Source organism: Pyrgilauda ruficollis, unplaced genomic scaffold, assembly GCF_017590135.1.
Source record: "Pyrgilauda ruficollis isolate IOZ18807 unplaced genomic scaffold, ASM1759013v1 scaffold15, whole genome shotgun sequence".
Classification (NCBI taxonomy): domain Eukaryota; kingdom Metazoa; phylum Chordata; class Aves; order Passeriformes; family Passeridae; genus Pyrgilauda; species Pyrgilauda ruficollis.
In genome coordinates, this window is record NW_024513654.1 from 4,073,840 (window position 1) to 4,101,065 (window position 27,226).

General features: G+C 46.5%; 1 protein-coding gene across 1 annotated transcript in view; it reads right to left on the reverse strand.

Annotated features, from left to right (window-relative positions):
• Positions 1–12,336, reverse strand: part of DMBT1 (deleted in malignant brain tumors 1) — a gene marked incomplete at its 5' end in the record, with an annotated part of 39,054 nt that extends 26,718 nt beyond the window's left edge. The window contains 14 exon segments of the mRNA XM_041461131.1: positions 694–1,005; positions 1,800–1,891; positions 2,100–2,141; positions 2,619–2,660; positions 3,407–3,581; positions 3,892–4,203; positions 4,648–4,689; positions 5,117–5,428; positions 6,684–6,995; positions 7,448–7,489; positions 8,500–8,811; positions 9,202–9,497; positions 9,952–10,218; positions 12,104–12,336. Coding sequence (XP_041317065.1) covers positions 694–1,005; positions 1,800–1,891; positions 2,100–2,141; positions 2,619–2,660; positions 3,407–3,581; positions 3,892–4,203; positions 4,648–4,689; positions 5,117–5,428; positions 6,684–6,995; positions 7,448–7,489; positions 8,500–8,811; positions 9,202–9,497; positions 9,952–10,218; positions 12,104–12,336 — 2,791 coding nt within the window.
• Positions 12,337–27,226: the final 14,890 nt, after the last annotated feature.

Sequence of the window (27,226 nt, forward strand, 5' to 3'; positions counted from 1 at the left end):
ATTCCCAGACTCAAAGCACAGCTGCCCCATTTGCCAGCTCTTCTCCATGCTCTCTTTGCATCCTCACTTTAGTTTTGGGTGGTCTAACTGGAGGGCCCAGGGCTGGGAGAATCCCTGCAGGACAATGAGCTCTGGTGAGGGATATCAGGAGCAGAGGGGAGAGCAGTGAGTGAGAGAGGACAGGGTTACCTGGTGTGCTGCTCATTGCTGTGGTAGCTGTTGTGGTTGTGGTGGTCAGCAGTGCTGGGCTGGACTCCTCGGCTGTGGCAGGAGTTGGTGCTGTGGTGGTCATTTCCAGAGGGGTGGATGTCTCTGTAAATTGGGGAGGTGATGAGTTCAATGGCAATGGCCATGAACCGCAGAGCTGGAGGCGTAATGCCAGGAGAGAGGGTGGAGCTCTTTCCTTCCTTGCCCCCATCCTGGCACCAGCCGGCCCTCTCCCCAGTCCTGCCCCTGCCCCATTCTCCATAATGAACAATCCCTCAATCCACAGCTTTGTCCCATCAGTGGATGCCAGCACTAGGAATTGTGGAGATCCGGCTGTTCCCTGTCTGTGCAAGAATGGGGATTTTGGATGACCTGGGCTTGAGTCCCAGGCAGCAGAACACCCAGTCCTCACCTCTGCCCTGGCCTGACCCAAAACCCTGTTAGAATGACATGTAAAAGAGCCAGAGTTCTCTGCTGGGCACTCACCTGCACAGATGACACTGGCATCCTCCACGTGCCCGCAGTTGTGCATGCCCCATCCATTGTGCCGGCACATCTGGAGGGAGGGCTCGTCCCCGCGGCACTGCACGTCGTCCAGGAAGATGCGGCCGGAGCCCGGGCCAAAGCGAGCGTTGTGTGGGGCATCCAGGGGCTGGCCACAGCCCAGCTGGCGGCACAGCACCTGGGCATCCCGCAGGTCCCACTGGTCGTCACACACCGTGCCCCACGAGCTGCCGTCGTACAGCTCCACGCGGCCCTCGCAGCCGTTCCTGCCGCCCGACAGCCGCACGCTGGGCCCTGGCACACGGAACAAGGCAGGGTTTGGGTCCCTCCAACCCAGCATGCACAATCCCAACTACCTCCCCTACTGTTTTGCAGATTTTGCCTCTGTGACTTTGATCTCAGGTGTTGCAGATCTAGGGAGATCAGGGAAGGGCAGTGACTGAGCAAACATCACTGGAATACAGATGGCAGATGTGACCTCCTCTGGCCTTGCTGCTGGTGTCCTGATTGCAATCCCTGGGGACAGACATGCTCAAGAGCCTGGCTCATGTGCAGAACAGCCTTTTGCTACCCTTGCATTTGTCCCATTCACTGAGGGGGACATTCACGCAGCCTGGAGATGACAGGGGAAGAGGGACCAGTGTTGCGGTGTGATGTCATGGCTTGCCTCAGTTACCCCAGTCCTTCCCCAGGTGTCAGTCACCTCTCCTTTCCCCCACCCCGACCCCTGCTGAATACTGTCTATCAACCCAGAAATTCCAGAGGAGCATCAAGTGATTGGGCAGATTCAAAGGATGCTCTCCATCACTGGAGGCCATTGGCCCATCCAGGTGTCCCTTTCCCCTGAGGCCTCCTTCCCCTGTACCTGGATTGATGGTCCCTGTGTTCCCTCCTCCTCTCCCCTGGGTAAAAGGATGAGCACACCATGTAGCTGGGAGTCCTTGTGGAGCTGTTGCTACATTCAGGGGCCATGTGGCTCAGAATAAAAACTCTGGATTAAACCCTCGATGAGGACTGACTCCTTCCTTCACCATCGCCTTAAAAGGTTTCTCCAGCACAGGGAGGCCTGCGGAGTGACCCTTTTCTACCAGTAAGCTCCAGCCCAGAACCATCAGAGCTCAGGTATGCATGGGCTTGTCCCACCATGCTCAGCTGGGGCTCATACCACGCCTGAGTGTCCCTGGGGTGAAAACACCACAGTTGCTGCTATTTGGTTCAGCAGCAGGAGCCAGAAAAGCCAAGGCACATCCCATTCAGTGATATTGTAAAAACCAATAGACAGCAGCATTGCACTGACCAGGAACAGCCCTGCTGGACACCCCTCTTCTCTTCGTGCCATACTGGGGCTGGCTTTAAAAGTGAGCCTAGTCTGGGTGAGGTGGACTTACCTGTTGTGAGCGGCCATTGAGGAGGAGGGGTTGGCTGGGTAGCTGCAACAAAGAACAGGGAGTGAATAAATGGGCGGCAAATACAGCTGGATTGTAACAATGGATTGACATGGACATGGACATGGACATGAAAACCCAGGCTGTAGGATGGAAAGGGGAAGAGAGCATGGAGTTCTGTCCAGCCATTCCCCCATCCAGGCACCAGTCTGGGCTGAGGAAAGACTCTGACAATGGAGATGGCACATGTGCCCTGTCTAGGCAGCTGCTTGGGGCTGCAATATCTGCCTGGGGACAGAGGTGCTCAAGACCCTGTGTGATGTGCAGAAAAGCCCCTTGCCAGCATTGCATGTGGCCCATTTATTGATCGGGACTCTCATGCAGCCTGGAGATTGCAGGGGAATAGGGGAACAGCAGCCTTGGACCGGCCAAGATGAGCCCTGTTAGAGTCCCCTCTTCTATTATCATGCCAGGCTGAGGCTGCATTTAAAAGTGGGCCAAAGCTGTGAGAGGTGGACTTACCTGTTGTGAGCGGCCATTGAGGAGGAGGGGTTGTCTGGGTGGCTGCAACAGAGAACAGGTAGTGAACAAATGGGTAGCAAATACAGCTGGATTGCAGCAATGGATTGACATGGATGTGAACATGGATATGGACATGGACGTGGACCTGGACGTGGATGTGGATGTGGACATGGACAAGAAAATTCAGGCTATAGGATGGAAAGGGGAAGAGAACGTGGAATTCTGTCCAGCCTTTCCCCCATCCAGACACACGGCTGACATGTTTCCAGTCCTGCTCCCTCTACCCGATTCTACAATCTCTCAATCTGCTTTTTGCCACCTCGTCACTCAGCACCAGCTCTGCCAAGAGAAGTCAGCATGCCTGCCTTCAGTGGAGGACCCTCATGCACACGGAGACCTCTCCTGAATGTCAAAATACTTAAGGCAGCAGCTTTGTTTCCTCCACCCCCCTCCCCAGTGCCAGAGCATGTCTAGGAAATAGTTCTGGTACTACCCATGCAGGCCATGAGGCAATTAAGGCAGAATGAATTTTTTTCTCCTGGTTGCAGTGGGAGGTAATCCCTCTGCAGAGTTTCATTAAACCATGAACAGCTACAAAGTTCCTGGACTGAAAGCACAGCTGTCCCATTTGCCAGCTCTCACCCATGCTCTGTTTGCATCCTCACTTTAGTTTTGGGTGGTCTAACTGGAGAGGCCCAGGGCTGGGAGACTCCCAGCAGGGCAATCAATTCTGGCAAGGACGATGAGTAGCAGAGGGGAGAGCAGTGAGTGAGAGAGGACAGGGTTACCTGGTGTGCTGCTCATTGCTGTGGTAGCTGTTGTGGTTGTGGTGGTCAGCAGTGCTGGGCTGGACTCCTCGGCTGTGGCAGGAGTTGGTGCTGTGGTGGTCATTTCCAGAGGGGTGGATGTCTCTGTAAATTGGGGAGGTGATGAGTTCAATGGCAATGGCCATGAACAGCAGAGCTGGAGGCGTAATGCAGGAGAGAGGGTGGAGGTCTTTCCTTCCTTGTCCCCAGCTGGCCCTCTCCCCAGTCCTGCCCCATCCTTGCTAAAGAACAATCCCTCAATCCACAGCTTTGTCCCATCATGGATGCCACCAGTAGGAATTGTGGAGATCCGGCTGTTCCCTGTCTGTGCAAGAATGGGGACTTTGGATGGCATGGTCTTGAGTCCCAGGCAGCAAAACACCCAGTCCTCACCTCTGCCCTGGCCTGACCCAAAACCCTGTTAGAATGATATGTAAAAGAGCCAGAGTTCTCTGCTGGGCACTCACCTGCACAGATGACACTGGCATCCTCCACGTGCCCGCAGTTGTGCATGCCCCATCCATTGTGCCGGCACATCTGGAGGGAGGGCTCGTCCCCGCGGCACTGCACGTCGTCCAGGAAGATGCGGCCGGAGCCCGGGCCAAAGCGAGCGTTGTGTGGGGCATCCAGGGGCTGGCCACAGCCCAGCTGGCGGCACAGCACCTGGGCATCCCGCAGGTCCCACTGGTCGTCACACACCGTGCCCCACGAGCTGCCGTCGTACAGCTCCACGCGGCCCTCGCAGCCGTTCCTGCCGCCCGACAGCCGCACGCTGGGCCCTGGCACACGGAACAAGGCAACAACATCAGGTTTCCTCCAGCTCTGCACCCGTTCCCCCAAACTTCCCTACTGCTTGGCAGGTTTTGCTACAGTGATCATGTACTGGATTAGTGTAGACCCAAATGGATTTGTAACCGAGGATAGGCTCTAGGCATACAGACAGCAGTCTAGCCCTGTCCAGGGACCTATTGGTGTCCTGTTGGAGCTGCCTGGTTGCAGAAGTCATGGATTCGCTGAGTCATTTCCAGCAAAACTCTTTGCAACCTTTGGGAGCAAACCAACACCGATGGGGACCCTTTAAGCACCCTGGAGTTGTCATGGGCCAAGGGGATCAGCAGCCTTGCACTGAGCAGAATCAGCACTGTTGGACTCCCCTTTTCTTATCTTGTGCCTGGCTGGGCCTCACTTTGAAACTGGGTATAAGATGGCTGAGCAGGACCTACCTGTTGTGAGTGGCCATTGAGTAGGAGTGGTTGGATTGGCAGCTGCAAAGAAGAAGAGGGAGTGAACAAAAACGTAATAAGGCTTGTGGCAGTGTATGGACTTGAATGTGAACATGGTCATGAACATGGACATGAAAGTTCAGGCTGTAGTACTAAAGAGTGAAGAGAGCTTGGGTCCTGCCTTTTTCCCCATCCGTATATGAGCCAGACCTGTCATCAGTCCAGCCAATCCTCACCAAAGAACAATTCCACCCTCCGGCTCTTTACCCCCTCATATAGCCTCTAAAGCAGGAAGTGTGGAAAACCCAGTGTGCCCTCTCTGTGTAAAAATGCATTGCACAGGATTCAGCCCCTGGTGGCAGAAGACCCCTGGTGACAGCATCTGCCCTGGCCCTACCGAGGGAGCTCAGCTTGGCTGTTCCCAGAAAACCCAGAACACACTTGGAGTGACATGCAAAAGGCCATGCACCTGCACAGATGACACTGGCATCCTCCACGTGCCCGCAGTTGTGCACGCCCCAGCCGTTGTGCCGGCACATCTGGAGGGAGGGCTCATCCCCGCGGCACTGCACGTCGTCCAGGAAGATGCGGCCGGAGCCCGGGCCAAAGTGAGCATTTTGTGGGGCATCCACGGGCTGGCCACAGCCCAGCTGGCGGCACAGCACCTGGGCATCCCGCAGGTCCCACTGGTCATCACACACCGTGCCCCACGAGCTGCCGTCGTACAGCTCCACGCGGCCCTCGCAGCTGTTCCGGCCGCCCGACAGCCGCACGCTGGGCCCTGGCACACAGAACAAGGCACGACGTCAGGTTTCTGACACCCCAGCATCCACAGCCCACACCTCCCCTAATGTTTTGGAGATTTGGCCAGACTGACTTCAATTTGAGGTGGTGCAAACCTAAAGAGACCAAGAAAGGTGAGTGAGGGAGCAAAGACCCCAGGCGCATGGAAGGCTGATGCTTAATGAGCAAGGATCTGCTGGGAAATCCCATGAGAAAAGCTGGGGGGTCCTGGGAGCTGCTGGGGGCATTTGCCAAAAAGCCATTTTTACACACTATGATCATGCGACCTCCCCCCATACCACTCATACATCTTGCAGGCGTATGGGCCCTGGCAGGGTATCCACAAGGAACTGGCCACCTCTGCTTGATGGCTGAACAGTAACAGCCATGACCTGGCATCAGGACAGATATTTATCTTTTGGGCTAGGCTGGCAAGCACATGGGCTTGAGAGAAGGGATTGCTCCCATCCTCTTGGTACTTGCTTCCCCACAGCCAGGAGCCATGGAGCGTCTGGCAGACCAGGGCTTGGACTCAGCACCACTGCAGCTGCCATTCTGCTGAGGCTCAGATCCTCCCTGGCAGAAGCCCTCAAATGACAAGACTCTTTGCTAAGGCAGAAGGGACCAGCAGCATTGCAGTGAGCAGGCTCAGCGCAGCAGGCTCCTTCTCTTCTCCTCTTGTGCCAGGGTGGGGCTCACTATAAAATTGGAGATATGCTGGATGGGAAGGAATTACCTGTTGTGTACGGCCATTGAGCAGGAGGGGTTGGATTGGCAGCTGCAAGGAAAAAGAGGAAGTGTATGAAAGAGTCCTAAAGGCAGCAAACTTGTGGCAGAGGATGGACATGGACATGGACATGGACATGGCATGAATGTGGACATGGCATGGACGTGGACATGGACTTGGAAATGCTAGGCTCAAGGAATAAAGGGATGAAAGGGCATGGAACTCCTGCCATTGACCTATCCAGACACCAGCCTGACACGTCCCGGGTACAGCCCATGCCATGATCCCACCAACCTACTCTTTGCCACCACATGGAGCACCTACACCTGTGAGGCTGGAGAGCCTGTTCTGACCTCTCTGTGCAAAAATGGGGATTTTGCATGACACACATTTCAGCACCAGACAGCAGAAAACCCCAGGTTGTCCTCTCTTCCATGACACTTTGCATGGTTGCTTCCCATGAAGGACACCAGAACCCATCTGGTGTGAGCTGCTGGAGAGCTGATGGTCTCTGCTGGGCACGCACCTGCACAGATGACACTGGCATCCTCCACGTGCCTGCAGTTGTGCACGCCCCAGCCGTTGTGCCGGCACATCTGGAGGGAGGGCTCGTCCCCGCGGCACTGCACGTCGTCCAGGAAGATGCGGCCGGAGCCCGGGCCAAAGTGTGCAGTGTCCAGCGCAGCCACGGGCTGGCCACAGCCCAGCTGGTGGCACACCACCTGGGCATCCCGCAGGTCCCACTGGTCGTCACACACCGTGCCCCACGAGCTGCCGTCGTACAGCTCCACGCGGCCCTCGCAGCCGTTCCTGCCGCCCGACAGCCGCACGCTGGGCCCTGGCACACAGAACAGGGCAGGGATTGGGGTCTCTCCAAGTCAAAATCCACAGTCCTCCCCACCTCCCCTACTGTTTTGGCGATTTGGTCACAGTGGCCATAGTCTGTGGTGGTGCAGACTATGAAGAGTAGGAGAGGACAGTGGCTGAGGAAAGACTCTGAGTATGGAGATGGCGCATGTGCCCTGTCCAGGCAGCTGCTTGGGGCTGCAAAATCTGCCTGGGGACAGAGGAGCTCAAGACCCTGTGTGATGTGCAGAAATGCTCTTTGCTAGCCTTGCATGTGGCCCATTCATGGAGGGGGACTCTCATGCAGCCTGGAGATTGCAGGGGATTAATGGAATAGCAGCCTTGCACCAACCAGGATCAAACCTGTTGGACACCCCTCTTCTATTATCATGTCAAGTTGGGGCTGGCTTTAAAACTGGACCTAAGTGGGTGAGGTGGACTTACCTGTTGTGAGCGGCCATTGAGGAGGAGGGGTTGGCTGGGTAGCTGCAACAAAGAACAGGGAGTGAATAAATGGGCAGCAAATACAGCTGGATTGTAAAAATGGATTGACATGGATGTGAACATGGACATGGATGTGGATGTCGATGTGACATGAAAATCCAGGCTGTAGGATAGAAAGGGGAAGAGAGCATGGAGTTCTGTCCAGCCATTCCCCCATCCAAGCACCAGTCTGGTGTGCTCCCAGTCCTGCTCCATCTATCCCACTCTACCATCTCTCAATCTGCTTTTTGCCCCAGGAGCCATGGAGTGTCTGGCAGACCAGGGCTTGGACTCAGCACCACTGCAGCTGCCATTCTGCTGAGGCTCAGATCCTCCCTGGCAGAAGCCCTCAAATGACAAGACTCTTTGCTAAGGCAGAAGGGACCAGCAGCATTGCAGTGAGCAGGCTCAGCGCAGCAGGCTCCTTCTCTTCTCCTCTTGTGCCAGGGTGGGGCTCACTATAAAATTGGAGATATGCTGGATGGGAAGGAATTACCTGTTGTGTACGGCCATTGAGCAGGAGGGGTTGGATTGGCAGCTGCAAGGAAAAAGAGGAAGTGTATGAAAGAGTCCTAAAGGCAGCAAACTTGTGGCAGAGGATGGACATGGACATGGACATGGACATGGCATGAATGTGGACATGGCATGGACGTGGACATGTGCTTGGAAATGCTAGGCTCAAGGAATAAAGGGATGAAAGGGCATGGAACTCCTGCCATTGAGCTATCCAGACACCAGCCTGACATGTCCCAGGTACAGCCCATGCCATGATCCCACCAACCTACTCTTTGCCACCACATGGAGCACCTACACCTGTGAGGCTGGAGAGCCTGTTCTGACCTCTCTGTGCAAAAATGGGGATTTTGCATGACACACATTTCAGCACCAGACAGCAGAAAACCCCAGGTTGTCCTCTCTTCCATGACACTTTGCATGGTTGCTTCCCATGAAGGACACCAGAACCCATCTGGTGTGAGCTGCTGGAGAGCTGATGGTCTCTGCTGGGCACGCACCTGCACAGATGACACTGGCATCCTCCACGTGCCCGCAGTTGTGCACGCCCCAGCCGTTGTGCCGGCACATCTGGAGGGAGGGCTCGTCCCCGCGGCACTGCACGTCGTCCAGGAAGATGCGGCCGGAGCCCGGGCCAAAGTGAGCATTTTGCGGGGCATCCACGGGCTGGCCACAGCCCAGCTGGCGGCACAGCACCTGGGCATCCCGCAGGTCCCACTGGTCGTCACACACCGTGCCCCACGAGCTGCCGTCGTACAGCTCCACGCGGCCCTCGCAGCCGTTCCTGCCGCCCGACAGCCGCACGCTGGGCCCTGGCACACGGAAAAAAGCACAAGGACAAGCTCATGCCAGCCCAGCACTCTGCTCTGCCCACATGGGCCACTGCAACAGGGCTGCTGCAAGGCCAGGCATGCAGCTGGGGGGCTGGAATTACCTGTGGAGTATGGCCTGGATGTGGTGGGCGCTGGAGCTGTGGATGCAAGGAAGAATTTGGTGTCAATGACAAAGGTTCCAAACAGATCAGCACAAGTCATGCAGATGAGTGTAGTGCATTTTCTAGGTGCCCCTGTCCTGTGATTCCTACAACATCCTGCAGAGCTCTTTGACTCATCTCAAATCACCATCCTGACTTTGCTGTTTCACACACTGAACAGTGAGTGAGAGTGGACAGGGTTACCTGGTGGACTCCCTTCCCCTCTTGCAATCCATGCTAAAGTCGTCGTCTCTTCTGAGGTGGTTGTCTCTGCTGAGGTGGTTGTCTCTTCTGAGGTGGTTGTATCTGCTGAGGTGGTTGTCTCTGCTGAGGTTGTTGTCTCTGCTGAGGTGGTTGTGTCTGCTGAGGTGGGTGGCTCTGCTGAGGTTGTGGTCATCTCTGCTAAGGTGGTTGTCTCTACTGAGGTGGTTGTCGTCTCTGCTGAGGTGGTTGTGTCTGCTGAGGTGGTCGTCTCTGCTATGAGGGCTGTTTCCTCTATCTTCTGCTCTATCATGGGCATCCCTGCTAAGGGAGGTAATTCTTACAGCAGCCACAGCATTTGGTATGATAGGCAAGGATGTATGATTAATGGTGGTAGAGAGGGTGAAGCTCTGTCTAGTCATTTCCAATAGAGACACCAGCCCAAAGTGCCCTGAATCTTTCCCCAGCCTCCCAGCTCTGTTCCCCCTCTGTCCTGCTCTTTGCCACCTCTCTGAAACCCTATTCCTGCAGGCCAGGAGAGTCTGCTGTGCTCTCTTTGTGCAAACAGGGCTTTTTCTTGGCACATGTTCAGCTCACCAAGCAACAGAAAGCACCAAGGTTGCTGCTTTGCCCCACATCTTCCAAGAGAGGTCAGCATGTCTACTTCCAAGGGAGGGCACCAAAATCCACCAGTGGGACATGTGCCAGGGGTTAGAGTCACTCAGGAAAGAGATCAGGAGCATTAAGGAGACCAATGAGTAAGAGATGACAGGGTTACCTGGTGTGCTCTCGTCTTCTTTCATAGCTGTCTCTGAGGTGCTCAACAATGGTGAGGTTATCATCCTTGTGAATGTGGTCGTCTCCGGTAAGGTGGTCATCTCTGCTGAGGTGGACATCACTGCTGAGCTGGACATCACTGCTGAGGTGGACATCTCTGGTGTGGCACTGGATCCCACTGTGGTGGTCATCTCTGCTGAGGTGGACATCTCTGGTGTGCTGGTGGGTAGTGCTGCGCTGGTCGGAGATGTTGGGCTGGGCATTCCTGCTAAAGAGGTCATTTGTGCAATGTCAGTGGACATGGGAATGGGCGTGAAAAGCAGAGCTGGACAAATAATGGGGGAAGGGAGCATGGAACCCTCTCCTGTCATTTTGGGAGTCTCCCTGCAGTGCAGTCAGGTCTGGGAAGGAAGACCAGGGGCACTAAAGAGAACAGTGAGTGACAGTGGGCAGGATTACCTGTTGTGCTCTCCTCCACTGTGGTGTCCAGTCTCACTGTGGTGATCATGTCAGTCAGTGAGTGCAACAGCGGTAGGGCAGAGGTCTCTGGTACAGCAGACAACCCTTCTGGGAAGGTCGTTTGCCATGAGTTGGGTGTGACCTCTAGGGTTGTCATTGGCACTGTGGTGGCCATCTCCCCAGGGGACATTGTCTCCTCTGTGAAGACTGTTGATGCTGACATTGATGTCTCTCCTGGAGACGTCATTGGTTCTATGGGTGTTGTCCCTTCTGTGGATGTTGTCTCCAGCGCTGAATATGTTGTATATGTTGATGTTGGCTCTGCTTGTTTTGAATCAGACTCTTCTGTGAAAAAAAAAAGAAGAAAACCACCCCACACATGAGCACTGTGCAATGGATATGTCTGTGTGGTAGCTACAAGCACAAATCCTCAAGGATGAAGTGAAATCAAGAGCAATTACTCTGATGGGATAGTCCTTCTCATCTAGGGTCAATGGAGAGACTAGAGGTGGGTAACAGCCAATTTAAAATTTATCTTGGAAGTGGTATTTCCAAATGGTAAGCAGGGTAAGGTTCAGGGGTGACATCTACTCCCAGCCCCAGGACTCCACTACTCCACAGGCTCCTAGGGAGGGGGGAGCTGTGGGGCTGCTGGCAGCAGCAGGGCTTGGACCTGTCCCCATTGTGAATGCCCTTCTGCAGAGGATCAGGACATCCCCAGGAGCAGTTTGGGCAGTGGTCTTGGGATGATGCTTGGTGCAAGGGCAGGAGTGGGCCAGGCTGAATCATCTGTTGGATACAACCAGCTCGTAGAAGGCACTGGAGCTATGAATGCAGGCAAGAAATAAATGGCATTTTAAAAGGCTCTGAACACACCACACATAGATTAATACAGGTCTGGTAGCAATTTTTATTCTTTTCTTCTAAGTGAAAAACAGTGGTGTAGTTAGCACTTTTTTCCAGCATGGATTCAGCTCTCCAGGCTGTTACTCCCTAAGGAAACATGGAAAACTGCAATATAGATACAAAACACCTGAACAGTCTGATGTCATCAGCCATGTCTCAGTTCATGATGATCAGTTGTTAATACGTGAGAAAATAAGATACAAACAACTCACATTCTCCTAAAAATAGTATGAAAGTAAAAGGAACACAGCAAAGTGAAAGAGTAGTCCAAATGAATGGATATTTGCAAAGGAAAAAGGCATTAATGGACCTGAATGAAGGAAGACTTGAAAAATATGGAAACAATCCAAAGTGAGTTGTGAGCTATGACAATCTGAGCTGTGATTGTGAAATTATTATTGCCCATAATAAATCCATTAAGAATTCACCTAACCCCCTTCCTCCCTGATAAACTTTGCCTATCAGATACAGCTTTGCCTCTAATTTTGAACTGTTTCCTTATTGCCACTGCCAGGTGATTAGATGGAATAATTGTCCTGCATATCAGCAATGCATATCTGATCCTTGGGGTTTTTAATTGTTTTGCATGGATGAGCAAGCACAGTTTTTACATAATGAGAAAAACACGAGTTTTGCAGGGTCAGTGGAGTGAAAGAACAAGACTAGGGGGAGGAAAAAATGTGGGAGTACCTGAACAGACAACAGAAGCATCTTCATAGTGGGCACAGTTGTGAATCCTCCACCCGGTGTGATTGCAGCGCAGCAAGGACACCTCATTTCCACTGCACCTCACGTTGTCCAGCACGATGTCCCCTGAGCCTTGCCCAAAGTAGGCACTTCCTAGAGCTGCAATGGCCCTGCCACACCCCAGCTGCCTGCACACAACCTGGGCATCCGCGAGGTCCCAGAAGTCGTCACAAACCGTCCCCGACTGTCCTCGGTAGTAGATCTCAACACGACCCTCACATCGGTGCCTTCCGTTCACCAGATGGATGTAGGGAGCTTTGGGAGAGAGGGCATGGGCACAAAACGGTCAGGGAAATAGGCTGGAAGGGACTGGAAGGAGCATCTATTCTGCCTTCTTCCCCTATTGTCCCTAGAAGGTGTTGCCCAGCCCATTATTAAGTGCCTGTGAGGACAGAGGTGATTTGTTCCTTTTTTATTCCTCTCTTCCAGTTCTCAAAATCAGCCACCTGTGTTTTATGCAAGATCCCTGCAGCAAAGTTAGGCAGCAGGCTAAGTACAAGTGGTTTAAGCAAGAAAAGAAATTTTTGGGATAAATTTGAGGACCGAGAGTCCACACGTCACCAAATCCAATAGCTTATAAGAGTAACTTTAGTGGAAGAATTCCACCAAATGTTCTTCAGAATAGATGGTGGTCTCAACAGAATTATAAAGATTTTAATAGGAGTTCAGTGGCTTTGTTTCTTATGTACCAGTAAAATGTTATTACATTTTGAAATAAAGAAATAACCTATCCTGTATACAGCTGATTACTGCATTCATTCAGGTAAAGCCCATCTACTTTTCAGTTTTTTATGTCTTGTTTAGACATTGTGGTGTGACCAGCATGAAAATCCTGATTTTAGAGATCCATTTTTGATGAATAAGTTTATTAAAGGCTTTACTGTCAAGTGTAAGCAAGCAAATAAATGTTGTAACTTTGGATTTGCAGTATTTACACTCTGGAAATCAAAAGTGCAGCTGCACTTGTTATATTTTACATTGTTGCCAAGTATATATTTACCTTATTATTAAACACTAAGTCATCCAAAGCAAAACAAATTTCTAAAGTTAACACCTCCAGGATTTCTTCACTGCTCCTAATTCTTTGCTATTGATCCAGAAGTACAGTCAAGATGGTGACCAAACTAAATTTGCCTTGACTTGTATGATTTTCAAAGGGCAAAGCTATAAAAGTGCCCCTTGACTTATATCTGACTTGTTCCTTCAATATCCACTTGAACACACATTTTTGAACCCTACTCAGAGGGTTTTTGAGAAATGAAACAGCAAACCTGGCAAAAAGTCAGAGTGGGATTAGGAAATGAAAGCCAACCTAAGCCAGTTTTATTTGCTTTCATTCAAGGTCTGCCACCACTGTGAGAGCATAACCATCAACTGGGGATGAAATTGGATAGGATGAATCCTTCCTCACACTTCAAAGGTATCAAAAAGACAAAAGCCTGTGATTATACAAATACAGCAAATACTCTGCTCTGGCACACAGAGGCAGAGAAGAACCAGAGCAGCCAGAGTGAGATGAGTTATCACCAGAAAAGCAGGAGACAGATGGAGAGAATTGATGAGGTGAATGGTGGCAATATAAATTATCATCACGAAGCTTAAATAATTCATTAGAAAAGTCATCAGCAATTATTCTAAGATATACACAGAACTATTAATTCAAAGTCACCCAAACCACTCAGGAGACAGAAAGTAATCATGGAAGGCAAAATTCTGTGATCATAAAAAAAGTTGAACTAAAAGTATTTAATCTCTCATAATTTTTAGATGTCCATCATTTAACCACAGTGCTAGAGTGTGAAAACCTAACTTCATGTTATATTTTGTTAAATTGTACATTATACCAGAAGAACCAAATAATACAAGCACTATTAAATATATAGCATATGTGTGCACTCATATACTCTGGAATCAAATACGCATGGAAAATAAGTAAAGAAAATAAGAATAAAATAAGTAAATAAATAATATTTCCATGATTTTTAGATCAGATTTCTAGAACTGGAAGAATACCTCATTCATGACATACTCACAGACACAACTCTTGCAATGATACAAGGCACTAAGTTGAGTAGGACCCTGTGGCAGCAAAATGAACTCCACAAAATCGTTCAATTCATTTTTATCATCCACTCTAATGATTAGTTCATAATTTTAGTAGAACAAAACTCTGTTCTATCCCTTAATTTCCAGTGTTTTGCCCAAACCAATACCAGTCTGAATTTAATTTCTGCTCTTGGAATCAACAGAGAGGAGTCCAAACAGTCTTTATAATTTTTTTTATGTGCTCTCAACAAGTCCAAGTCTTTTACCTGTTTTGGCCTCCAGAAGTGCTGGACCCAACAAGAGAAGCCATGTCAAAATCATGGTGGTACCCATCTCACCAGGTGTTCTTGGTAAAGAGGACCTCACAATATATAGTCTATTTCTGAAGGGGAGTGGCTCTCCAGGTCTCTTTTTCTTCAGCAGAACAATAAAACAACCACAGCCCTCTAATCTGAAACAAACATATGTTTGATTTGTTATTTAATATTTTGTAACTTCCTGGGTTTTGCAAAAAGACAATATCTCAAGAGTAACATTTTCCATTGCCTGGAAGGAACTATTTATGCTACCATAGGTTTCACAATCATCTCATTGTACCAAAAAAAAGAGAGCTCCTGTCCAAAGATACCTTTCAATCCTGGCTGATGCATCTCAGCATTTTTCTTTCATGAGGAGGTTCCTGGTCAGGTATTGGGTTGGTGGTGGAATCTTGAAACTTAAATGGGTTTCTTCCAGCAAAATAGCAAGAGACCCTTGCCAGCTAATGTGGCAGGTCTTCTTGGGGAGCCATAAATGTCCTAAAGCTTCAGCAGGCTTTAAATAAAATAAGATCAGACCTGGTGGCCCTGTTTAAGTATAACTGGGGGTCTCTGAAGAACCTTGCAGCTGAAGTCAACAGCTCCAGCCCCAGTACAAACCAATTATTTTGGGGCACATTTAAGTACAAGCCAAAATTCCAGTCGAAATTCACTGACAGACAGATTGCAAGGAAATGTCAGAGAATCAGGGTCAACTGATAACTTTTTGTGCAAACACTGTGGGAAAAAAATCAGTGGATTTCATGCATAGTGAAGGAAATTACATAGATTGAAACTAATTTTGTTCTAAAATTTCATTTGATCCTTTGAACCAAAAATTGGGAAAAATAGTCCTGATTTCTTCAGATTAAGAAAACATCTTAATATATTCCTTGTTTAATTTTACATAGTGACAATAACAGCTGTATCATTCTTTGAAGAATGTATCCAAGGTTTTTCCACAATATGAAATAATGCTCAATTCTCATTCATCACTCTCTTGCCAGAGTGGTTACTTTCCTCTGTTTCTGTGTTTCTAACAATTTAACAAGAAACTCTGATGATCATCTGAACACTGAAGAGTCAGAACACTGTTCTCCACCTCATCCCTACCTCCACAGCCATCATGTCTTGCATGGAATCATCACCAGTTAAAACTGTTGCCACATATGAATTTATTGCCTCCAGGGACAGCCATCAAGCAGGAAGACCAAACCCTGGGGGGAAAAGAGAATGATCTAAAACATCTTTCCACAAAGGCCAATATCATTGGAATGGAAGAAGGAAGTGAAAAATACAAGAGGCCAAAGACAACTTTGGAAGCCTTGAAAGTGAACATTCAGAATGGTAAATATGTTTCTTCTTTATCCAAACAACCATATTTGCACATGAATGAGGATATGTACACAACACCTGGTATTCACTATTCATATTCTGGTTTTGACACCCTGACAAGAATGAAAAATCCAGTTTATTTGACTGGCCAATCAAACACTGCAATCAGTGAAGCAAGAGTGAGTGATGGATCACAGTTCTTCTCCAAACCCTTGTAATAACTGAAAAAGGGTGAGGAGGAAGGGGAACACAAAAGGGATTCCCAGCTGGTTCAAGTGCAAAAAAAAGTCTTAAACTGCCCAGGTAAAAGATGAAGAATGATTGTTTGATTGACTGATTAGTTCTTCATTACCTTCTTCAAAAATAAATTACACATTTCAAAAATCTATTTATTTCTAGAGATCTTTATTATCAGACAATCTCTGCACAATGGAAATAGATAAATATTTTGTTTTAATTAAGCTTAGTGCAAATACCATACAGTATTTCACCCTTCCCACTGCCTAGATAAATCTCTTGCAGTAACATATTTTTGTTCTCAAGGTCTTCTTCTGTCAGGCTGAGGTATTTCCCAGCACATCACTCTGAATGAAGCGACACTAAGCCTTGAAAATACCCTTTCTTCTGCTGACAATTGTGAGGGCACTTTGCAAAAATACAGGGTTTTTAAAGGTTTTTAAAAAATGGAACCAGTGAAAGGACAAACAAGATTAATCAGCTTTCACCCATGATTATAGGAAAGTATCTACACTGGAATAAGGATATCCACAGCCTTCTCCACAAGGAATGATAGTCTGAATCCAGGCAGGAGGGTTTGTGGTAGAGAGATCACTCACAAGGCATGTGACCCTTTCCTCCACATCAGACCCAGTTTTCTTTAATTCTGCATTTCTATAATGCTTGTGGATCAAGGGAGATAGAAAGAAATGAGGAGTCTGAGGCATCTACCACCTAAACAGTTTGGCAACACTTTCTGCAGCAATATTTAATATGGAAACCATATATTTAATATGGAAACCATATATTTAATATGGAACTTGGCAATTCTATCTTGTATTTTTATCCAGCCTTGGTTTTTCTCCATCTGGAAGCCCAGACAGGCTACGGGAAAACTCAGCTCTGAACAGCACAGGGGTGCTGAGGATTGGAGACACCAGGATCTAGGCCTGGGGTCTTTCTTCTTGTCTGCTGAGAATAATGCTGAGAGAATAGGAGAAGTGGAAAAAAGTGCCATCAAGCTGTATCTTGCAAGATAGTGCTTGTCTGCTGAAAATAATGCTGAGAGAATAGAAGTGGAAAAAAGTGCCATCAAGCTGTATCTTCCAAGATAGTGTGGTAGCAACACCACAGCAGCAGGAAGAAGGAGAATACAGCAGGTCTGGGAAGGGAGAGGGGAAGGTCCTGTTCTACAGAGTTAGGAAAGCCCAGCTCCAGGGGAGTCCTTGCTGTGCTGAGCAGATGGCTGGATTCCTCTGAGCCTGGACAAGAGAACAGGTGAAGGCAGATCAGCCTTCTGAGGTGCTCTGCCTTCCAAAGGTGGCTGCAGGCACAGCGGGTAGGAGAGCCCTAAATCCTGGTTCCTCCAGTGTGGAAAAACCCTCTCACTTTGTGTGTGCAGTGCCAGCCCCTACCTGTGTGATCCTTTCTTTACATCATGGAGAGGTGATGACAGCCCTGCCTGGGACCAGGAGGAGAAGGCAGCTCGAAGGAACAAATGGTGCAGGCTGTGGGGCTGGTTCCCGTCAGAACTGCCCTCATCCTCCTTGTCAGAACAGGATGTCACCCAAGAGTACAGCTCACCTTCCTCACACGTCACCACTTTGGCTCACCTTGAACATCTGACACTGCTCAGTTCCAAATGAACTTGCCTCTTTCACAGCTGGCTGGAAAACAGGAACGTCTCAAGAAGGGCATTTCTCAATCATACCAGTGACCTTTCCACCTGCATTAAGTAGCTTCTTCCAATGAAATTCTTCCTTTTTTATTGTTTTTTATTTTGTTTTCGCATGGGGATAGGAGAGAAGTCACACTTCCTTATGGGAACTTACCTACATTCTCTCCTTCCCACCCATTCCAGGTGTAGAAATGTGTGAGAGCAAGAACAGGGATCATTGCTTGGCAAAGTGACTTTGTCAGAAGCCACGTTCTCCAACCTGGCATTGTGTTAGCCATGAGTTCACACATACAAGCAGGATGTTTGCAAGCACACAAAAAAAACTATTGCTCAAAACCCCATTTTCTTTCCTGTTGTTTTTAATTACACATTTATGTAACAGGATTATATTCATCCTCCATACAAAATCATATAAATGGCCTACGTTTACTCAGGGAAATATGGATTTGGGAAGAACCAATCTCCCAAAGTCAGGAATGCTGTACAGCAATAACTCTTCATGTGCAGCCTCTGAGCATAATTGCTTATGGCTCATTATTGAGATTTTTTTACTGCAAAGAAACATTTTTCTTGTACTACTTCCCAGTGTGTCTATGGTGCTACACAGGTGTTTCATCTGTATATCAGCAAGGGACAAATAAATCAGTTCTTGTTTCTCAAGTCACCTATTTCAGTCTTCTCAGACAGACACTCAATGAGGAGTTCAACAGAAAAGCTCTGAAACATCCAGCACTGAAGATGATTATTTGGATGCTGGGATGAAAGAATCAATCTTTCTTTACACCCTAAGTTTTAAAATCAGGTTGCTTTATAAATTCAGTTCATGGTAACATCAGGTGTGACCTTGATTCTTCAAACGTGGTCTGGATGGTGGAATAGCCAAGTAAGAGCTGCCCTTCACACTGATTGCAAACCCAAATAACGAAGCAGGTGGCTGGTGAAAGTGTCCTTCCACCTCCATGCCTGGAGATGCCTCTCACAGTTTCTGGTATGGGATGGCCTCCTGCAGTCTCCTCTTCCAGAGAAATCCTCCCGTTGTGAGAACAGCAGCTACCAGCACCACGGTGGTCACAGCCAGAGGAACGTGGGAGCTGCCAGCAGGCTCTGAGCTCAGTGTCCCCCCTTTTGCCTTTTGGATGTCAGAGGCCAGACCTGTGCATAAAAGAGTCAGAGAGAAACTTACTGTTTTGTTTTTTTTTCCCTGAGCTAGTTAATTGCAAAGATAATTAGGCAAAGAGAATTTGAGTTAAAAAGCTCTAATCTGGATCTGATCGGAAAATTGCACATTATTTCACAAATTACTCTGTGGTCATGCAAAACAAGTGAAGATTGTGGCAAGAAATTAAAGAGAAACTGTGAGTCTGTAATGATCACACTCAATGACCTTAAGATGTTGCTTTCTGGTAGTGGAAACAGCAGCTACAGGACACTGAGAAACAGCATTTCCAAAAGGACCTAGAGATTGATTGTAAATAAATAACAGACATGCAAATTAGGCATGGAAATAATAGGAAATAATAGGAAAATTAATATAAATCAGATTAGTTACATCTCATCCTTCTTCCCATAGAACTTAATCAATTGTCACTTCATATGTGCAGAACAAAGAATGGATCTAAACTATGATAGGAAAGAGCTTGTAAATCGAATACAGCTATTTTATATAAATAAAAAATAATAATCCCCCCCTAAGAATTATATCCAAATTGTAAATAAACCAGCAAAAGCACATTTCAGAGCTGGATTTCCTGTCTGAACTGAAATGCAAACAGACAGCAACACACAGAGCCTTACGTTATTAAAGATATTTAAACTTACCAATGTTCCTGCTCTCAGCGTGAGCTTCCCGAAGCTGCACGGGTCCAACAACAACATTCACTTGCTCGTGGGAAGAATCTGCATTCCTCTTGAACCTGCTAACACAGCCTTGGTAGCAGCGGGAGGAGTAGTCGTGGTGCCTGCACACCAGCAGCTCGCAGCGCAGGAACACTGACGGGAATCGGTTGGCGAAGGAGAAGGCGTTAAACCCAAACCGAGCGACATCGCCGCGCGGCGAGGGGAAGAGAGCGTAGCTAGGATCACTAGCACACCTGGAAGGACAGGAAATCAACAGATTAGCCATTAACTCACAGCTTCTCATGAGCGGGAGCACTATTACACCCTCCCTTTGCAATAAGGTCAAATATAAAACCAGAAAGTGAAAGAGAAATCAAAGGCTTTAAAAAAAAAAAAAGTGCTTTTAGAAAGAAGAGAAATCACTAAATGTGCACAGCACAGAAATTTCATATCTTAACAAGTTCTGTGTAAACATGAATAGTTAAAAAATGGCTAGTGGTTCTGCTGGTTTCTGTGTTTCAGGTGAGAGCCTGTTATGCATTTTCAAACAGGATTAACTGTTTGAAAAGAGGCCCTTGAAGGTTGTTGTAGAAAGAGAAAGTTTTCCTTTTATGCTTCTCTGGAAGCATAAAACTAATTTTAATACACTTCTCTTTAGTGCTTTGGTATAAAATTAGGCTAAGTGGTTTGGGTTTCTAGAATAGGAGAGAAGGCTGACGAATTTCTCTTCTTTTTGAGTAGACAGTTTTGTACTCCAGTTATGATGCTGCGAAACTCATGATGTACAGAAATGTAGAGTTGTGGACATCCCTCCTTTTCATACATCTATTTCAGAAACAAAGTCAGACCTCAATTTCCTCACTGCCTCCTTGGATGAAATCTCAGTGCTTGAGTGCAACTTCTGAATGACATTTGGTTGTCGTTCTGAATTTTACTCAGGCTTTGCCAAAAAGTTGTTCTTAGAAGAACATTTGCCCTGAGAATTACAACCAATGTACGCTGGTCCTAAATCACCTCATTTCACAAATTAAGTGCTTTTAGAACAACACATAGGAATGCTTTTAAAGTAATTTTGTACAAAGTTCTTACCCACTTTTGGTCAGTTCATAGACTAGTGTTCTAAAATCACTAGAATTAGGCGATGCCACACAGGTGTCCACAAACACGGTCAGATTTTGGTCAGAGCTGTGAAGAGAAGCTTGGAGGAACAAATTCTGATTCATGTCAACGTAGTATGGGAAGTCATGGACTGCCCATTGGAATGATGAGGAGTTGTAGAACATCAGGCTCACGTCGTATCTGCCATACTGGGTTTTGTTGACATCTATGACATCATCAGCAATGTACATGACCTGAACCCAGGTGTTCTGCAGCATTTTGCAGCTGATGTGCAGGTGAAGGTCCTTTTGCCTCTTGATGACTTTGCCAGGAGCAGGCACTTTTATCACGTTGGAGTAGGTGATTGTTTCGTTGTTGCCCTGTTTGACACATTAAATGAGTGTTAAATTACCACATTAATTACCATGTTCACTGCAAATACTGTGAGGATTGCAAACTTCTGTATGTGCCGGGTCCTGGCAGTCAGGAGGGACCTGTCACACTGAAAAATCCCAACCAACCAGGATGGGATTGCTCACTTAATTGTCCTCTCTATTTTTGTTCTCTAGTACATCATTCTGAAATAGGTACAGGGAAGGATATAAGTACCCTGAGAAGGATAAGTAAAAATATGTAACCAAATTCAGTCACCATAAACACATGGTCCTTTTCTGTGTTTTGCATGACTTGGCCTACAGCACCCTTTGCAATCTATGACAATTTTCCAAATGTCTATGCAATTCCCATGCCCAGAGCTCTCCCCGATGTCTTGACACCAACCTGTCTATGTGTACCACAGCTGCTGTATGAAATGTTGAATATAACCTCAGTTGAAGTAATTTGTGGTCTACACTGAGGGTCTGCCAGGCTGATGCTCTCCACTGAGTATCCCTGGGACTGGAGATAGTGTCTGTCTACCACTGCGTACATGTAGGTTGGCGAGCACAGAAGGGCTAGGGGAAAAAAATATGAATTATTAGTGATTTTGGGTACTTGATAATGCTTTCGTATTGCAAGTCCAACAAATGCAATCACTGCTACCATTTAGAGAAGAGAATTCATAAGCCAAAGCACTTTTTTTTACACTTGAGATGTAGATACGGGTAAGCAATAGGACAATACTGGAACAGGTCATCCAAAGTATTAGCTTTCAATATTTCATCCTTTGAATATTTCTAGACACACAGCCAGACCCGTTCTTAATGATCTGACCTGGTGTTGGCAGTAGCTCTGTTTCGAATAGTTGGCCTAGAAAACCTCCAAAAGTCCCGTCTAACCAACTTTTCTATGACTCTGTGAAAGTTTGTCCAGAAAGGTACAAAAATATATATGAATTATGATGTGGTACAAAGAATATGAGTTTAGAAAATAACATAGAAAATATCTAAAGGCAAATAAATTTAATATTTTTAAAGGAGAAAAAGTAGTTCTTTTCTGAAAGTGAGCAGTCAATAATCAGTCACAAAATCCAAATAGGAATATCATCTACATGGGATTCCTTCAACGATATTAACAAATGCTTATTTAGTAAAAAAAACCCCAGCGTATAAAAGCTTCTGAGCAAAGAAAATTTTACCAAGAGAGCATAATTACGAATAGAATGGAAATTTACTGGTGTTCTGGTCTGCTGGAAAGGACTGATACTGAGCCCTAAAACTTCCACTGGAATATCTGGAGTCGCTGTAAAACCTCACAGACATGAAGTTTGAAGATGAGGTGTATGTGAGATGAGAGCTAGAACAAATTCTTCCAAGTAGAGGAGAAGATTTGGGTGGCCCATCATAGATCTCAATATAGTCATTCTGGCATCCACCTTGCAACCTGAGGAAGAAATGAGAATATATTTAAAAAATGCATTAGCTGAACTTTGGGGTTTAAATGCTGAACAAACAATATAATAGGATTCTGCACTGACAGATTTCCCATGTATATTTAGCGTTCACTTATAGGATCGGAAATGTGCCCAGGAACTGTGGATGCAGTTGAGATTTGGAATTGTTTTATTGCCCAAACAGAAAGTGGTTTACTTACTGAATGTTATCAAACGTGAGCGCAATGAGGAAATTGTTTGTTACATGTATTTGCCATAAACAGTCTGCTTTATCTGAAGGATTCAAAGAAGGACTCTGAAATGTTCCAGAGGTCTTAAAAAGTATATCACCACAAATAATTTTTTGACCTGAAAAAGGAAAGGGAAAAAAAAAAAAAAACCCAAACTGAGGGATAGAAGTGATTAATTTAGATTTTCTTCAGATCAAACAAAAATATGTTCTATATACAGAAACTATGGCAACACAAGTTTAAATCTCAAAAGAAACACAATGATTGTGCTCCTCTCAGTTAGCTACAAGAGTGATGAGCTCTTCAGAGAATTATGACCCATGCCTGCCGTTATTAACTCTGTGGGCTTCAGGCACATGGGTATGAAATAAAGAAAAAATGGTGGCCTAAATACCATAAAATCAGAGAATGAACAAAAGGAAATCTCCCGTGTAATCAGCATACTCTGAAATCCATCCCCAGCCATAGAATCACTCAAACACAAAGGAATAATGAATAGTACATAAAGAATTAAAACCAGAAAGGATTTTTCCCAGTGTATTATACTACGCAAATGAAACAGTTCACACCTGCAAAACAGTAATCATGACACTTCATGACACTTCAAGAGTAATGGATTGGAGAAATGGGAAAAAACAAGTAAAATACAAACCTGGAGGATTTGTAACAGAGGCTGTGCTTGTGGCAGCTGTATGAGACAAGGAAAAGGAAGCAGGTGAGGTGCTGGAGGATGAGGGAGCATGGCAAGGTTTTCTACCACCCCATGGGATGTTGGTGCCACCCTGACTCTGGGCAATGGACAGCCTGGGGGTCTCAGCAGAATGCTCTCCCACGGTGCATCAACCAAACACAAAATCCTGCACTCATCCCAAATGTACATTTCAAGTCCAGTCAGAGCAGACCACAAGCAGGAATCTCCCCTCGAGAGGGCCTTGACAATGCTCTATGAATTTTAGGGTCCCATGACTCTTGGTTTCAACTGCATTCTGCTGTGCTTTTGCCAGCCTCTGCTCTCCCTTGGAGAAGACCAAACCCCAGCCTCTGAGGCACTAATTGTTTCTGCAAAAAGCAGCAGCCAGAAAATGCAGGAGAAATTCAGACCCACCTGAAGGAGCAGAGATGATGGGGCTGGCTGTAGTTGTGCTTGTGGCAGCTGTAGGGGAGGAAAGGAAAGAGGCAGGTGAGGCCTGTTGGATGAAGATCCATGACTGCATTTCTCCCAGGGCTGGGCACATTGCTGCCAGCTTGGCACATGGGCAATGGAGAGCCTGGGGGTGCCAACAGAGTGGTCTCTCATGGTGGGACCAACAAAAAACATAATCCCCAGCACACACCCATATCCAGGCTGATGGTGGCATCTGGGAAAGAAGAAGGTATGGAAAACTGGGGAAGAGATTTTAGCACTAAGGCATTTTCTCTTGCCAGGGCCTTGGCATCAGACTACGAATTTCAGGCCACCAGGTCCCCCAGTCTCAGCTGTGTTAAACTGCTTTTCCTGGGTTCTCCTCTCTCAGGGAGAAGACTAAACACAAACCTCTGCCCCACTAACTATCCAGCCAAGAGATGTCACCAGAAAAACAAATTCAGACTCACCTGGAGGAGTGGCCAACTTGAACTTGGGTGGATCTTTGGCTGTGGCGTCTGTAGGGAAGAAAGAAGAAGTAGCAAGTGAGCTCCTGGTGGATGAAGGAGCATGGCCAGGTTAGTCCCAAGACTGGGATCTGGTGCCCCCATGTAACATGGGAGATGGAGAGCTTGAGGGTGTCAGCAAGTGGTCTTTCATTGTGGGGTCAACCAAAAACCTAATCCCACACTCATTTCCAGCACACACCAAATTCCAGGCAACAAAAACCACAAGCAGGTGCCTTCCCTTGCCAGGGCCTTGGCAATGCTCTATGAATTTCAAGCTACCACAACTTCCAGTCTCAGCTGCATTCTGCTGTGCTTTTCCCTGGCTCTCCTCTGCTTTGGAGAAGACTAAACCCCAAACTCTGAGGGACTAAATGTTTCTGCAGAAAGCAGTAGCCAGAAAACACAGGAGAAACTCAGACTCACCTGGCAGAGCGGAGGCAGTGAGGCTGGTTGTGGCATTGGTGGCATCTGCAGGGGAGGAAAGGAAAGAAGCAAGTAGGGCCCTGTTGGATGAAGTAGGGTGGCCAGGTTTCTCTCAGTTCTGGGCATGGTGCTGCTATCCTGTCACATGGGAGATGGAGAGCTTGGGGGTGTCAGTAGGGTGGTTTTTCATGATGGGATTAACCAGAAACATAACCCTGCTCTCACTGACAGCACACACCAAATTCCAGCCAGCAAAGACCACAAGGAGACACCTTCCCCTGCTGGAACCTTGGCATAGGTCTATAAGTTTCAGGCCACCAGGAGAGCCACCCTTGGCGTCAGTTCTGATGTGCTTTTCCTGGGCTCTGCTGTCCCATGGAGAAAAGTGAACCCCAAACTCTGCAGGTATTACTGGTTCCTCAAAAGCACTGGCCCAAAATTTCAGAGACATTCAGACCCACCTGGGGAAAGGGAGGGCATTAACAGGGATGTATCAGTGATTGTGGCATATGTAGAGATGGAAGATGAAGCAGGTGAGTCCCTGGTGGATGAAGGATCATGACCAGGTTCCTCCCAGTGGAGATGTTGGTCCAGCCCTGTCAAATTGGAGATGGAGAGCAATGTGTCAATCTCAAGGCTGATCTTTTGTGGAAGGAGTAAGGAAACCAAGAATTTTTGGACCTGTGTTCAAAACACTTTTTCCCTATGAGTCCCAATTTTTTTGGTTGTCCTGAGATGTTGTGGATTTCCCTTCACTGGCCACTTTCCAGGTCAGACATGGTTCTGAGCATCTGTTTTAAACTGTCTCTGCTTCTTTTTGGACATTTAAGCCAGAAGATTATTAAAATTGCCTTGTAACCCAAACCATTCTGTAGTTCTGTGACTCCATGAGTCTATTACTTTCGGATTCTTGTTGCACATGGCTGCTTTCAGTGACTTAATTTACAATACATATAATAAACAAATTCGTATCAGGTATGCTTTTCCTAGAGAGCTGCATCTTCTGGGATGCAGGGCAAAGCTCTGGTCTCTGTGAAATAAGACATAATTGGTAATGTCATATTCTACAAGGGCATGGTAGCCTCGCAAAATTATCTTTTCAATTAGTAAAAGGATGCAAACAGAGACAACCGAAGGCAAATCTGCCAATTAGCAAATCTGTTTTTTATACATGCATATTTGGATTAATGTTTGGCCAGACTAAAGAGAATAATTTGCATTTTTGACTAATATTTTAATTTTTTAGTCGCAATTCTTAATGTGTGTTTGCTAGGAATAGACAGAATTTGCTGGGAGGTCAATAAACCAAGAATTAAAGTCTTACTGATAACCTAATAAAGTGAGATACTCAAAGTTTACAGGAAGAGGTGCCTGGGCATAATACAGAATATGTTTGGAACTCCCATAAATCTGTGCTTCTAATTTGAAATACCACAGCACTTTGAGTGGTTTATATACACAGGTTTATCTGTAAAATTAAATGAGTAATAAAAATCCCCAAAACAAGAACAAAGAAAACTTGAATAAATGTATTCATTATTTTAATGCAAAAAGAAATTGGTGACCTGCTTAGTCTGATACAACATTATACAAGTGCTGTGTCTTTCTCAAGCCTTTTTTCTCTGAGTAGCACACACAAAATACTTGGTTATTCCCAGATATATAGAAAGTGACTTTATACAGTGAGACAGATATCAGACCCATTTGGTTTATTTGTTCTACGATTTCATTGTTTTAAATGTCTCTTATTCAGATTTCCAAAGATTAGTTTTCATTTCTCTTTTTCTGTTTTTATAATTCAAGCATTTTGAACTGTCTTTTGAAAACCAGCAGGCAAAATTAGCAATGCACACTCTATCACCAATATTCCCATGGATGTAATGGGTGTTTTTTTCTTATTTATAGCTGCAAAAAGCAGTGAACAAAGAGGTGTCTAAGTCACAAGAAATTCCTAGCAGGAACATAAGACTTCAGACATCTTCTGTGAAAGAGGAGTGAGAGTCATACCTTTTTATTAATTTGTTGTGGTTTTGGTGTTGTAGCTTTTTTTAAAAATACTGATAGTGTTTAGAGATTTTACTCCACCTACCTGAAAGTCCCAAGTTAGTAAAATGCACACACCTGGGACTTCCTGACAGCCTACAACACAGCAACTGTGTCTTTTTGTTGCACTCCCATTAAATTATAAAAAGCTAAATAAGTATTGGGTGGTTCTGTGTGCATTTGCTAGGTGGAATCTGACGTACTATAAAGCTGATATGCATTACAGCCAAAGAAATTATAATCCCTCATAATTCCATATTGAAAGCCATTGATTTATAAGAGCAAGGTCTCTCAGTCTTTCTTGTCAGATTTCTTTTAAAATTTTGTACAAATTCAGCTGCAAGACACTACTGCAAAAAGTTATAATTTCATCACACTAAATTCACTTAAACAAAAACAATACTTAATTGTGATATCAATTGGTTTGTATTTTTAATAAGACAGCCGGATGTTATCTAATTTCAATCTGTCTTCAAATCTTTCCATGGGTTGATTAAACT